Raw genomic sequence first — 15,505 nt, 5'->3', positions numbered from 1 at the left:
GCATTGCATAGATTGCTCTTTGGATATTTTATAGTATAGACTGGGCGTGTCTTAGCTGTAAAAGCCCCGCCCATAATCAAGGCATGTTGTTCATTTCCGACTAGTAGCAGGTCAGCCAAAACCAGAGTGTTTTTTAGGGGTTTGAATATGGCACTGATTGAAGTCGGGCATTCGGGAAAGTTCTGACGTTTCTGCCTAGCAACGCCAGTTATTCGTTTGGGGGTAAAACAACGTATTGCCTCCCATTGTAACAGAAAAGGTTTTACCATGCCGAAGAGCTGTTGTGTGTTTGGCTGTTCATTCAATGTAAAGAAAAAAATAGATTAATATAAATTTTTTTAAATCATCCCAAAAGAAAAAAATTGAAGAAAACTCTGGCTTTTTTTCAAAGGACGAATAGGTAAAAACTGGTCACCAAAAATGTCCCATTACGTAGCTCCGTTATAAAGTACACTGTGATTAATGGCGTGTCAGGATTTTTATCACAGGATTTTTACCATGCGGGTTACTCACGGGGTTCATTTATTAGGTAACTCTAAAGATCTCGGTAGGTGAAATTGGGCCAATGTGTTGGATTGTTCATCCAAGTGTTGGCTGGGACTTTGTAAGGACATGTCAGGGTTTGGTGATGGTGTGGACCCACCATCACCAATGGTTGTAGTCCATTTTTATTCCTAAACCTTAACTTAAATCCAAAAGACACAAGGAAGCACAAGGAAAACTGGGATCAGGGAACAAAACGCAGCAGGACACGAGGACGTTGACATACAGGGATATAAATCACTATATTTAAATAAAGAGGTTTTTGTCATCAGATAAACAGGACGCAAACGAGTTGTTTTCCCCCATTTCAAGATGGCGCCCGTTTATTTGCTACCGCTAACGTCATCTGTGATGTAAGCCCGACATCCCAAATGTCTGTATATGTGCTAATAATGTGTGTTTGAATGTGTTTTTACAATGAAGAGTCGTTTGTGAGAATGTTTAAAGCACAGTAAGAGGGTGGTGTGAGGAGATGAGATGGACCACGTGTGTGTGTGTGTGTGTGTGTGCGTGTGCGTGTGCGTGTGCGTGTGCGTGTGTGTGAGTGTGTGAGTGTGTGCGTGTGTGCGTGTACGTGTGCATGTGTGTATGTGTGTGTGTGCGTGTGTGTGTGTGTGTGTGTGTGTGTGTGCGTGTGTGTGTGTGTGTGTGTGTGTGTGCTCTAAAGAATGTGTGGGTGAGGTAAAAACAGCATGGTGCTGATAAGGATGGATCAGTGGGTGCCGTCGCCGTTAAGAACCAGATGTGTCAGTGACAGGTGGGGTCAGCGGGTCATGGTGAGAGAGGGGCCGCGTGACCACGATGACTGTGTGAGGTGAGGAAACTATGAACAGAAACTATTCTGCAACATCAAATATCCAATTAAATAATGATATTAGTATGTTAGTCACAGGTTACCCATGGTGGCAGAGTTATTGCACAATGTTTTATTTTTAGGTTAACAAATGATTTTTTTTATCATAATTAATGTAATTCATTGTCAAAACCCTCTGTAAGAAAAAACAATTCATGATTTTAACATTATTTTTTCAACTATAGGGAGCCATTGCGAGAGAGTCAAAGAGCCACATGAGGCTCCAGAGCCGCAGGTTGCAGACCCCTGATCTAGAACAACATGCATGTGTGCACAGTGACACAGTAACATCTCTGCTCTGAGTCGTAATGTTCACTGACCGCCCTGCACAACCCTGATTGGTTCGTGTCAGCCAAAATCTTGAGGTTTAGTTACTCTTTGTGAATGAAGTTAGCTCAGTAATTTTCCTTACCTTAATCTTTTGACCAAGCAACTTCTACTTCTGTTGGAGTAGCTTTTGGCAAGGAGTTTATACTTTCACCTAAGCAATGACGCTGAATACTAACTAACATAATACTGCTAACCAGTGACGTGTAGTCAGGGTAGGCAAGGTAGGCAGTGCCTACCCAAGGGTGAATTTACATTTCGATAATTTTTTTTAGTTATGATTCAATTTTAAATTATTTATTTTTCCATTTTCCATTTACCTATAAGTTTGAAAGTGTCAGCATTTTGACTAAACATCGCTATTTTCTGGTACAGCAGAGACGCTGCAGTCTCACTCCGCTGTAAGGCAGGAGGAGGAGCCAGGAGGAGGCCACACCTTCTCCCAAAAGCACATTGCTGCTCTGCCTCTGTTTCCATATTGTGTTTTTATGTGATAATGAGATGAAAGATGAAAACCATTTACGTAAAAAGACAGCTCTCTATGCTGCCTTTGGACTTAACCGCGCTATGCTAAATGCTATACGTACGTTCAGAGTGAATTAGTGAATTGATACAGCGTGGCTGCTGCTATGTTCTCTAGCGAGTGGGCGGGATAACACTACAGACAGGATGACAGCACTAGAGACGATAGAGAAACTTTCTTTTTGAGGAAAAACGACAGCTTTTAAAAGATGGGAGACCAACACCTGAGTTACCAGACCTTCAGCAAAGGTAAGGTCAGAAATGTTTCTTACTTTTTACAGTGAATGGCACAAAAGGAAGGATTGATTTTGTGGATGTTCTGAGTTGTTGTTGTTGTTGTCATTTTCTCCGTGTTTCTGTGTTTCCAACACAAACAATGAATGCACTGCCATGAGATATATCTTGTTGGGAGAGTATGGAGGCTATATTAAATAATTGTTTATGTTTCTTTAATGGTGTTTTACAATGTTTATTTTGTTTGATTAACACTTGCCAGCAGAAACATATGGAACTGTCATTGGTGTTGACATTGGTGGTCTCGATTTGCAACGCCCTGCCTACCCAAATCTAGTGCTCATGTCACGGCACGTCACTGTTGCTAACATGTCACCTTTTAGTGCAGCAGCTCTTAACATGTCTGCCATCACTACTCACCCTGGAATAACCTGCCAAAATGATTGATGTAAATTAGTATGCAGTTCTAATATGATATAGGTCAGAGGGGTATTCCATAAAGCGTGTTATGTTCAAACTCTGAGTATGTTCAGGCTCAAATGAGGGAAACTCTGAGTATCCCATTCCAAAAAGCGAGGTATGTTCTTCTCTGAGTATGTTACCATGGCAACATTGTCCGTGAACTAAACCTGGTCGCTGGCAGGTTTTATCAAAGAAACCCTGGGTTTCTACCTGGCTCCGCCCACCTGAACACCGTTTTTGAACACTTTAATGAACCTTAACACTTTTCTCTGAAACACATTAGTAACATCACACACCACAGATGTTCACATCATTACTAATGTGTTGCTTTATTTATTTATTTATTTTGTGTGCAAAAGGTAGTTTTCTTTCTAACATTGTGGATACAGATCATTTAGTGAAAGTCACTGAGAGGTTGATCTGCATTAAAAAAAACTACTGATGTCTGTAGTAAAGTTCCCTGAATACAAACGTGTAGATAATATAAAGGAGGAGATGATAATTTAAATGAATCTATTTTTAAGGCTCAATTGTTGTTTTATATTGTTATACAGTTAAATCTGTAAATCACGCAACTTTGAAGCCATGATGGCACAGTGAATTGTGACGCTGCGCTTAGGAGCGATGGTTCGCGTCCCCGTCCCGCTTCAGTGTTTTTTTATGACATTTTTTAGGACGTTGAGATGACTCTGGTGACAATATTACATTAAAAATCAATATAAATGATGCAATATCAAACGGCATTTGCTGTCTTAATATCCAGTGTAACAGGAGAGCTCTCTGTCCAGACATCCTATGCTGCTGCCACGTCTTCTCAGACACATTTTATTCATATTATTCACCGCTCGTCACGTCACTGAAGAGATAAAGTGATGAAGCGACCAAAAAGTGTGACTAATTATGGGTGATTTAAGCCACTATTGTCACTAAAGACTGAACACACCTTTAGAATAGGCTCATATTCCTCAAACACCAGCTTATTTCACCCATTACGGTGAATAAATCACTCTCTTCCATTTGGTTGTCATGGCAGCTCGAGTCATCTTCGATCCATTGATGATGGCTTTTTATTGCGCGCGTGCACGTAAATAACCCAAGGTTTACATTCTCAGGGTTGATTAACCCACTTCATACCAGCTGTAATGGAATCAGATTCCCAGAGTTTCCCATCGCTGGGTATGTTGACCCAGAGTTTATGGATAGACTCAGAGTTTGTTAACCCGCCTTTATGGAATACCCCACAGGTGTATTTGTATTAATCTGACCCCCCCAACAATACCACTCATACCCTCGACGACACATCTTGTGGCCTTTTAATAATGCAATATCACATTGCACTATATGTCATCCCACCTCTGTTAAAAACACATTACTGCTGTCTACTTTAAGAATTATGAAGAGACACTGATCCAAAAGTAATTCCCTTAAAAATAAAAGCACAGTGTGTGTGTTTGTGTGTGCGTACAATGCCATTGTTTTCCTGTTGGTCAGATCTTTGACCCGGGCACTGTAGACCGGCTGTAGTCTGGGGTGGGGTGCCTCCAGGTTTATTGTATGCCTTTTCCTGTTCCAGTCACTATTAATAGATGGAAGATGGAAGGCTGAGGCCGAAGCTCACAGCTGTCCCAACAGCAGGAAACCTTGGAGCCGAGGTCAAAGCAGCCTGTTCTCTAATTCCATGACTGTTAAAGAATCTCAGTGCCCTGCTGTTTGCACCTTTACGCTGAGGACTCCCGACGACAAGGGGATTTGGATTCATAATAGAATAAAATAGTGGGAGCATATAATCCCAGTTTGGCGCACCCCATCTCTACATCTGCTCATATTACTGTTGATGTTTTGATTCTTTTGGCTATAGCTGCTTTTTTGGGGGGTGCCATTTAGATTTAATAGAGTCTCACTTCTTAGTATGAGTCTATATGTCATTGCTAACTGGACTTTTTAGTTAAAATACAGAACAAAAACACAACCCAATGGCCTAAAACTCAAAGACCCAACACTCATTCTTCTACAGGTCATCAACAGAGACCAAGGATCTACAAAGACCATTCTTTCATCAGTTTGTTTGCACTCCGCTGGTTTATCTCAATGCTTAGCTAACATATCCTGTCTGTTGTCCTCCACAGGCTTCCTGTGTGACCCCATCATATCAGATGATGAGACTTCATCAGTTGGTTTTACTGTGGCAAAGATTACGGAGCCCGCCACTGTCGTTGTACCTGCTGCTACCGCTGCTACGAGTCATGGGACTGGGAGTGACAAGACACATCTGGCTGATAGTGTGGCTGGCCCAACTACAGCACCAGTGCCAGTACCAGAGACAACACGGCTACCAACCCAACACCCAACTAGTGTGCTCATTGTTGCAGCAACAGCTTCCTCTCCGACACAGCCACAAACCACCATAGCATCAAAAACCCTTCCATCTGTAGCCCCGATCGCTCCTATTGCCGCCCCTACTGGCGCCCCTACTGGCGCCCCTACTGGCATCCCTACTGCCGCCCCTACTGCCGCCCCTACTGGTGCCCCTACTGGCGCCCCTACTGGCGCCCCTACTGCCGCCCCTACTGCCTCTCCTACTGGCGCCCCTACTGGCGTGATCATCAACACGTTACCTGGAGCCACCAGCAGCTTGCCCAAGGCTTTGTCAGTGTCCACTGGTAGCACTGGTGCTCAGGTACTGCCCAGTCTGGAGACTGTCACCCACCAGCAAACAAAGGCTGCTACAACCAGTAAAACCCTGGATTTACCTATTGTGATCACATCGGACGCAACTAATGTGGCAACAGCATTGACCACAAAGGTCCCCACTATTGTCCCAGTGACAGGAGAAGGAGTGGGAAGCCACACCCATATGGTGTCTACACTGAGCCAAGCAGGGGACATAGGAGGTATGATAAAAATACACACAACTACCAGAGAGCAGTACGTTAGTGCACTGGTTCTCAAACTATTTTGGCTCAAGTACCCCCTTTTCTCTTATTTCTGAATCCATGTACCCCCTTTGTCCGGCTGCAACATTTTGCTTAGAAGACTGTTTAAAAACAACTATATGATAACACACATTTTAAGGAATCTCATTTTGTAAATAAGTGGAAAGAAATAGTAGTTAGTGCAGTGGTTCCCAACTTTTTTTGGATCGTGACCCCATTTTGAAATCAAAAATTTTCTCTACAATTAGTTTTTGATCATGTTTGAGCTCAGACATTTGTTTTAGTTGAACTATATTCACAAAGTGAAAGTATAGACATACAGTTTAAGATTTAGTGTTTTCAGGCGACCCAATTTAAATTCCAGGAGACATTACATGGGGCCCTGACCCCAAGGTTGAAAAACACAGATTTAGTGGCTCCTGAATAGATAGATTTTTGTCGTTTTTAACATTTCCTCATCTCATGCCTGGTGGGTGACCATGACTGACCCTTAAGTACCCCTGACTGCAGTCTGCAGTTCGGGGCGGAGCTCAACGTTGCTCAACATCGACATGCTATAGGCTTTCAATCCAAAGTTCGGGGCGGAGCTCAATGCGGCATGCTATTGTGCTGTGTGACTCTTATACAGTTAAAAATAATCAACCTCAAAATAAATAAATTGTGACATATAAATAATTTATATATATACAGTATGTTACATAATTCTATAGGCATACAAAATAGATATGGGTAGGGTTAGAGTAAGACTGAACGCGATCGGTTTATTGAACATTAAGCTCCGCCCCGAATGTTGAGCGCCGCCCTGAACTGCAGGCTGCAGTCAGGGCTTTCTTGACCCTTTATTTGTTAATTTTCCACTCTCAAGTACCCCCTGTAGTGCCATCGCGTACCCCTAGGGGAGAAAAAATACTGCCTTAGAGCATATATTTCCAGAAAAGTGTCGGCTATCTTTGATTGGTTCATTGTTGTACATTTTTCCAGTAATGTTGTCATTGTTTTTGGGATCACAGTTACCAAGGAGGGACCAAAGACAAGCCCTGAGCCGACAACCGTCAGACCAACAGAACCAGCCCCAAAACCAGGAACAACAGGTCTGCCTGAGCAGCCAAAGCCTGTATTTCCGACTGATCATGACACTGGTACCACAACTCAGAAAACTACTAGTTATAACCCCACAACCCCCATTACCATCACCACCAGCACCAAGTCAACCACTACACGACAGGCTCTGCTAAAGAAGTTCACAGTAAGCCCAGCACAATGACAAACAGTCACGTGTTTGTTGTTACAGATATGTTTGTCTGACAGATTCTTCACTGTGATTTCTTTACAGTACTCTCTTCTCAGCGAGCAGGAGGTAAGACTGCCCACACAAACCACTGTAGCACATCCAAAGGATTTTGGGTCCATCTACTAGGGATGTAACGATTAATCGTAAGGCAGTTAAAAATCGATTCATAAGTATCACGGTTGATATCGATTTTCTGGCAATTGAATCGCAGTACTTTTTTTAAACCAGCAGAGGGCGCTATCCGGAAGTGTTGGCGGCAGGCGAAGTCTGCTAATACTTTCTTTCTGGCTGCCTTCTACTCTTAAATATGTTAATAAATGATTCATTACCCCTGTAGCACTGAAAAAATATCTGTAATATTACTTAAATATCTGTAAAAGTCACGTTTTTCTATTAGCTCTGTCTGCTAGCATAGCTTCTCTTCTTCACTGCAAGATATCTGCATGCCAACCGACCACTGGGTTACCAGCGCCCTCTGCTGGTCCAAACAAATATGACGTAAATCAGTGCAATGACGTTTTTTTTTTTTTTTTTTAAAAGTCCAATTGTTAAGGCACAAAATACATTTTCAGTTGCACTTTTAAAAGAAAAAGAACTATTATGCAGTTTTGCATTGTTTATTATAGAACCAGAATTTAAATTAATAGGCTTCATTTTCATTTGTATTATTCCTTTATTTAATTCAAGATTTATTTTTAGTTAAATTGCATTGTTTTGAATAGTTTATCAAGGAATTCTTTTGACAATGAAAAATAAAAGGAAAATAATACAGTATTTTCTAGTTTTTTTCCCAAAAAAAAAATTTGTCTATAGTCCCATTTTGTAAATGGAAATATCGTGAGAGAATCGTATCGTGAACCCAGTATCGTGAATCGAATCGTATCGGGAGTTGAGTGAATCGTTACATCCCTACCATCTACTGAACGCGTTCGGACTACAGAGGAACAATAACGGGCTCACTGTGGGCTTCCACTGCACACTCGTGTGATAGTAAAACTTAAAAATGACATTTTTATTCTAAGTCAAACCAATATCATATTCAAAAATAGTATTACTTAGTTTTGTACTCAACACCACGTTGTCTGAGACCAAGACATAGACTATTTTAGTTCTAGTCCAGTTTTAGTCAACTTTATGTCATTAAGATTATAGTCGACTAAATCGGTTACAGGTATTGTCGACTAAAATATAAAGCATAAGATGTTATGCGTGTTTAAATATTCAATGACCATTGATCAACCTGGTATTAATGTTTGTAAATACACACAGACAGATTTGATGTGATCATTGCGTAAGAACACATGATCACGAGTTCTGATTGGATTTCGTCCCATGAAACGAAAATGTAGTTTGTTTTTATTAGTAAGGGAAAATTGTAATGTTTGATATAGTTTTCGTTCACATGTATTTGTTTAAATTATAGTTTAGGTACGGAGGTGAATGTAATTGATTACAAGTCTTCAAGTTACTGTAACTGAGTACCTCTTATGGGTACTTTAATTTTTTTGAGTATATTTCTAAATCAGTCATTTTACTTGTACTTAAGTATGTTTTTTTTTTTTTTACAATTTTTTTCATTACAATTCTACACACAACCGTAACTGAGTAAATTATGAATAAAATTGGTACTTAAAGCACAGTAATTTACCGATATTAGGTCAGCAGTTTATGAAGGCACATTAAACATAATCCATATGTTCTTAGTCGTGTTGTTTTATTTCATACAGATGCACTTGTGGGAAAAAAAAATTAGTTCCAATTGTGCAAGATTTTGTCTCTTCTTTTTTAAGTTTAAACATGAGATGTTTACTGTATGCAAGGGAACCGTAGCAAGATTTATTCCCATAAATGAACACGGGGGGTGAAAGTAACTAGTTACTTTTACTTTGAGTACTATTTAATTGAGCTACTTTTTACTTGTACTGAGTACTTTAGGTATGAGTTACTTGTACTTGTACTTGAGTACAGTTTCAATCAAGTAACAGTACTTCCACTTGAATAGGATATATCAGTACTCTTTATACCTATGTCTAGTAATTGCCACTTGAAAAAATGTAGACAAAAACTAGCGAAAATGTTTAGTCAGCAAAATGAACATAGCATCCTCAGACATCTCACACTTCATAAGAAAAATCCACACATTTTAAACATTAAATCCATAAAGTCAAGTATTTAAGTTGTGCAGGTTCAAACAGAGCCTGCACTAGAGAAAGTGAAGTGTTACTGGTGAGTGTGAGTGTCAGACCAGTTCAAACCACCGGTGAAATGGATCGGTTGGGAGCTCCCACACTGTCCAGTAAGGCTGTGGCTTGTTTCCACTGAGCTATAAAGCAATAAGAAGTGTCTTAATGGGAACCTTTCCTGTCTTTCACTGGTTTCCTTTGTTCCCACACCTCGTTCATACACTAACCATGACTTGGGTGTATTATGTAACATGTAGACAGCACACATGTGGCCACATGTGGATCTCTGATTTGAGGATTGAAGCTTCATGTCTGTGTCTGTGAGGGCTGTATTTCTGCACAATGACACACATTACACACGTGTTTTACTTTCATTCACAGACAAAAGAGGAGAAGGACCTGGCTGAGGTGTGCAAGCGTCTGATGCCTGACTGGCAGAATGGAACGTGCACGCTGATGTGGCGCCATCATAATGACAAAGTGGAGTTTGACCTTGTGGAGATTAATGGGAATGGTAAAAAAAAATGTTCCCAGTTTGGAGGAATCTCTTTCATAAACAGAAACATGCTTAACATTTGAACTAAACGGCTGTGATTTGTTTTCCAGTGAAAACCAGCCTGGCAACCCAGTTATATGAGGAAATCACCAAAGTGAGGATCTGCATGTTACCAGAGATGAACAGGAAGACACTCATTGACATATGTGTTTTGTCTCTTTTACCAACAGAAGCCGACAGATAACAGAACGCTGATAGCCATCCTGGCCTCGTGTGGAGCGCTGCTCATCATGATCGTCATCCTGGCTGTGTGCGCCTCTCACCACCGCAAACCCTACAGCGAGAACCAGGTGAGGACAGGAACAGAACAAGGAATGTCTGTCAACCACACGTTTTGGAGTTCCCTCAGTTTACTCAGCGTTATATCTCAGTCCATGTGGGGTCCACACACACACACACACACACACACACACACACACACACCTACACACACATACACACACCTACACACACATACACACCTACACACATATACATAGACATACACACACACACACCTACACACACATACACACACACACACACACACCTACACACACACACACACCTACACACACACACACACACCACACATACACACACACACACACACACACCTACACACACACACACACACAACACACACACACACACACACACACACACACCACACACACACACACACACACACACACACACACACACACACACACACACACACACACACACACACACAGACAGACAGACAGACAGACAGACAGACAGACAGACAGACACATACACATACACATACACACATACACATACACAAAGCAAAAAAATCTCTGTCTGTGAGTGTGTGCGTGTGTGTGTGTGGCTCAGAATTCCGCACGGACTGAGGTGTGCTGTAGTATTTTGCACCAATCTATAAGCTTTTGCAGACTGTATTGTCATTATAGGCCAGAACTGTCTAACATATTTTAGTTCAGGGGCCATGTGTAGACCAGTTTGATCTGAAATGGGCCACATGATGTAACCAGGAAAACAAGTGATTCCAACATTATTGTGCCCTCGTTTGCACTTCCACGCCGACAATATCCGAGCAATAACTCACAGATACAGTATCAGTCACTGCAGGATCTTCACTTTAATATTTATAAATTTGTCACCAAGTTTATTTGTGGTAATTTTTCTTAATAATTCGAGGGAAACTGCAGGCTTTTTCAAAAAATTGAGAGTTCTTAGCACAATTTGGGATTACAAATGATGGCCATTGTTATTACTGAGCCCTGCAAATATTGTATTGTTTCTTTTAATTAGTATATTTGGAGACACCAAGATATCTACAAGTGAATAAGTTGGTCATTTACCCAATTAGTCATGTCAGTTTTCTCTGTCATTACGACCACATTGAATGGTCTTAAGTTTGATACCAATTGACACCACATTTTCCTGATGTAGGACAAATAAGGTCTTATGTGGCCCAAAGGAAGATGACATCCTACTGTTACTGGACCCACACTGGAAATCATGAGGAAAAAAATGTATTGTGGCAGTGATACAACGGGTTCAACTAAAACTAAATATATGTAATATATTTCACAGCTGGTGTCACCCTGATTTGGAACCAAACTTGGCATTCAGTGACGCAAACCTGAGACAAGACCATGTTAAAGCACGTTTGTGCAGTCAGAGCCTCAAAGACAAAACATATAATAATCAAATGAACTAAATGTTACACTTGTTTCAACTAAAACCAGTCCAATCCAATGGTGAATGAATACTACTGTGTTCATATATTTAATAATAGAGAAACCAAAGCATGTAAACATGTAACCCATCATGCAACAGGAGATGCAATGACATCTGCTGGTTAAACTAAAGCATGGCATTTATCTGTGGGGTTGAACAGGAAAAGTTTACCTTCAACTGTGACAGACATTATTATCAGAGGTGTAAAGAGTACTGGTATATATCTACTCTAGTAGAAGTATTGTTACTTGATTGAAATTGTACTCAAGTACAAGTAAGTCATACATAAAATACTCAAGTACAAGTAAAAAGTAGCTCAACTAAATAGTACTCAAAGTATAAGTTACTAGTTAATTTCACCCCTCACGTTTATTATTGGTTATAAATCTTGCCACAGTTCCCTTGGATACAGTAAACATCTCATGTATAAATTTAAAAAGGATGAAACCAAATCTTGCACAATTGGAACTTATTTTCCACAAAGTCATCTGTATAAAATAAAAGATTTGACAAAATGTACATTTATTTTTAAAATTAAGTTAACATCAATGAATTCAATTTAAAATAAAACAAGATAATCAGGCTTTAAGTATAGCTACATTTATTGACTCTAAAACTGAGATAAATAACCGTCATTTAATGCTGTTATGGCCACGGTGCATTACGTTTAGTCCTAACCTTAACCCCTATTTAGCCAGTTTAGGTTGTGTGACTAAAACTAAACCTAAACCTAAACCTAAAAATTGTTGCGATATTGGGTTATAACCTAACCCTAACCCTAATCCTACCTGGTAGTAACCGTACCAATAGCACCAATGGTTGTCTGTACGACAACCGTTCACTTTCTTTATTCTGATTGGTCGGCTATGATGTTACACATTTGATGGTTGTCTGGTCCTGTCTTGTCTTCATTTTTTATCGTTTCACAATGTCCGTTGATCATTTTTAAACAACAAATAATAATTTATTCAGTAATGGTTGGGTGTAGAAATGTAATCAATTACTTAATACTCAAGTACCCATAAAAGCAAATCAATTACAGTAACGTGAGTAAAGTAATCAGTTACTTTCACCTGTGATTATTACATACCTGTATCAGAATCTAATTGTAAATGACAGCAGATAATAAAGGCACTCCTATGTAGAATTACTAACATAGTTAACATAATACCATAGTGTTCCAACAACCGACATTGGATATTAAATGCTGAGAAAGTCAGACAAGTTTAAAGTGATTTTTTTTAAATTGTAGGTATTTCTTTATAAATCTTACCAAATAAAATAAAAGAACTCTCACTGACTGCATAGAACTTAGAAGAATGTAAGGCTGGGATTCAAACCTATGAGGAACATGTGTGTTTGTGATGCCATGGTGCTTTACTCAGGGACTGAGGGCGTCGCCATGATTCTGATTCTAAAGCTCAATACTATGTCATCACCCTCTACATTCACCATTTGTAAATGTGATTGTGAGCGTGGGTGAACCTCACTGCTCCACAGCTCTGTAAACCATCTGTTACCTTCACCCCGATAGCAACACCTGACAGAAGAGCTGAACACGGTGGAGAACGGCTACCATGACAACCCCACGCTGGAGGTGATGGAGGTGCAGCCGGAGATGCAGGAGAAGAAGATGGCCCTGAACGGAGAGTTCAACGACAGCTGGATCGTCCCCATCGACAACCTTCTGAAAGACGAGTTCCAAGACGAGGAGGACACACACCTGTGAGAGGAACGGCCACTAATGACTGTCTCACTGTCGCACAGACCAACCTAGGAGCTACTGTAAGCCTCTTTGGGACGTACGCGGCCTTTTTACGTTGGAGTAGTTCACTGAGTCAATCACTGGTGTGTTAGCGCTGTCCTTTGTCAGCCAGTTTTTGATACATCTTCGTTCAGAGCACAAGTCAACTATTTTATATCATTCATTACTTTTATGTAAACACGTAAAAAGAGGATCCAGTTTGGGCACAGGTGTCTGTCAGGAACCCTATTTTTTTAAATATTTCCTGTGCTCAAAGTGGAATCCTGTAGATAACGTTAATGCGTCTCCCTGGTTACGCCCTAGTTAGACGATGACTCAGGCCCTGGTGAAGTTATATATTTATAAGAACATTTAATGCTGCGGACAGTACATGGGCTACAAGGAACCTGAGTAATTAAACATAGGTTATGCTAACCTCGCTGACAAATCTCAACCCAAATGTCAAAGCAACCATTAGATGCCCCTGAGGAAGACTGACAGTTGGCAGTCCAAACACGTCAGGAGATCAAATTTCCTGAAAATTTCTGAATAAATTAAACCATACATTATTTTAAAAAAAGAAGACAACATTAACTTGCTGGAATTATTACGCTAAAATGTGCCAAATTGACATTGAGGGGAAGGACAACCACAGTTATTTTCTTTGTAACAGAAAATAGATTTTTGTCTGTGGTTTCCATACTTTTCCCTTCAGATTGTAGAAGGAGCTCTAATTCTGATGTTTCTACATCAGAGTGCGTAGATATAGAGTTGGAATGTTGTTTCTCTAACTGAATAAGAGAACACAAGACGTTGCTGACCGCGAAAATACATTTTTATGGATAGACGTTAAAGCTGCCGAGGATGATCCAACATTTTTTACACTGTACCCGTATTTTATCCAAAAGTTGTTCTTATCAACTACTGATGCCAGGTTGACCCAAAAACTCTGACAAATTGACATTTATGGTGTTTTCACGGATTGAAAGTAGTTAATAAAACAATGACGGATGTTAATTTTGTGACTTCAACAGAAAGAGCCAATTATGACTGAAATCTAATGTCTGACGTAGTGATGTCACATCACGAGAAACACCAAAACAAATCAGAACAAAAATGGCATCAAGTGGATCACTATCTTCCTTTTCTGGAGACGAAACTCAAGAAATCACAGTACGAATGAAGTAAAAACACTTCTTAAATATCAGAAATGTAACTTCACACTTTCACTGGAAACCTATATAAGTTGCCAGAACTCAAAAACATTGAGCAAATCGATTGTCAATGTTTTTTAAGTTTGATTGACTTAAAAGGTTGGATGACTGGTGGCGTGTGGTGCACAAAAGCTTTATTATGAGATTTCTAAATATAGCCTTAGGACTACAAATTCCACCTCAAAGCCCCATATTTTGCTAAATCTCTTCCTTTTCACTCAATAACCTAGTTTGATCAGGTGTGTGTTGCTACTGCAGGAGTTATCCCTAGTTAGAGATGAGATATGTGTCTACAAGGTATAACAACCACACATGATCACAAAAGGATCGTGTGCAGTCCCCTTGCTCTTACCAGAGGTCTAGGAGCGTGTCCTCGAGCCCACGGGCTCCTGTCCCGATCAGAGATTGAAGAAGACTTCTTCTTGGTTCAATTAATATTTATTCAAGATTACAAAATAACAAATAGAAAAAGTTTCTAAATTGACTTAAGGTCCTAATCAAATAATATAACTAAAAAGTAAAAAAGCTAAAGCTGAAGCAGAAACTGGAGCAAAAAACAAAAAGCCCCAAAGCTAAAAGCATAAAAGCCCCAAGAACAGCAAAAAGCATATTCATACGGCTTATATAGTTTTCCCCTGACAACTCAGGAAGCTGGGTTTTTCTATCCAGCCTCCTGATCTTGCATGGGAACTAAGTTTCATCAAGGAGGCAAAATTTTTCCATCCAGCCTCCTGCCTTCACATGGGAACTGAGCTTCATCAAGGAGGCTGAGTTTTTCCATCCAGCCTCCTGCCCTCTGCAGAAAACTGAGTTTCATCAAGCTTGACACACGTTATCACCTCACATGACTGGGCCTTATGCCTTACTAAATCACACTTGTTTCTGCTGGTTACATAACTGCACGTTGCTCAAGCCTTTCCTAATCAAACTTTG

General features: G+C 40.2%; 1 protein-coding gene across 1 annotated transcript in view; it reads left to right on the top strand.

The window, feature by feature from the left end:
- podxl (podocalyxin-like) overlaps positions 1–15,476 on the top strand; it is a 28,438-nt gene extending 12,962 nt beyond the window's left edge. The window contains exons 2-8 of the mRNA XM_028451211.1: positions 5,068–5,832; positions 6,885–7,120; positions 7,208–7,231; positions 9,730–9,862; positions 9,955–9,998; positions 10,075–10,194; positions 13,149–15,476. Coding sequence (XP_028307012.1) covers positions 5,068–5,832; positions 6,885–7,120; positions 7,208–7,231; positions 9,730–9,862; positions 9,955–9,998; positions 10,075–10,194; positions 13,149–13,343 — 1,517 coding nt within the window. The 3' untranslated portion in view covers positions 13,344–15,476. The remainder of the gene's footprint in view (positions 1–5,067; positions 5,833–6,884; positions 7,121–7,207; positions 7,232–9,729; positions 9,863–9,954; positions 9,999–10,074; positions 10,195–13,148) is intronic.
- Positions 15,477–15,505: the final 29 nt, after the last annotated feature.

This window comes from Gouania willdenowi, chromosome 6 (assembly GCF_900634775.1).
Source record: "Gouania willdenowi chromosome 6, fGouWil2.1, whole genome shotgun sequence".
Taxonomy (NCBI): domain Eukaryota; kingdom Metazoa; phylum Chordata; class Actinopteri; order Blenniiformes; family Gobiesocidae; genus Gouania; species Gouania willdenowi.
The sequence above is the reverse complement of the archived record's forward strand: the minus strand, read 5'-3'. Positions and strand labels throughout refer to the sequence as shown.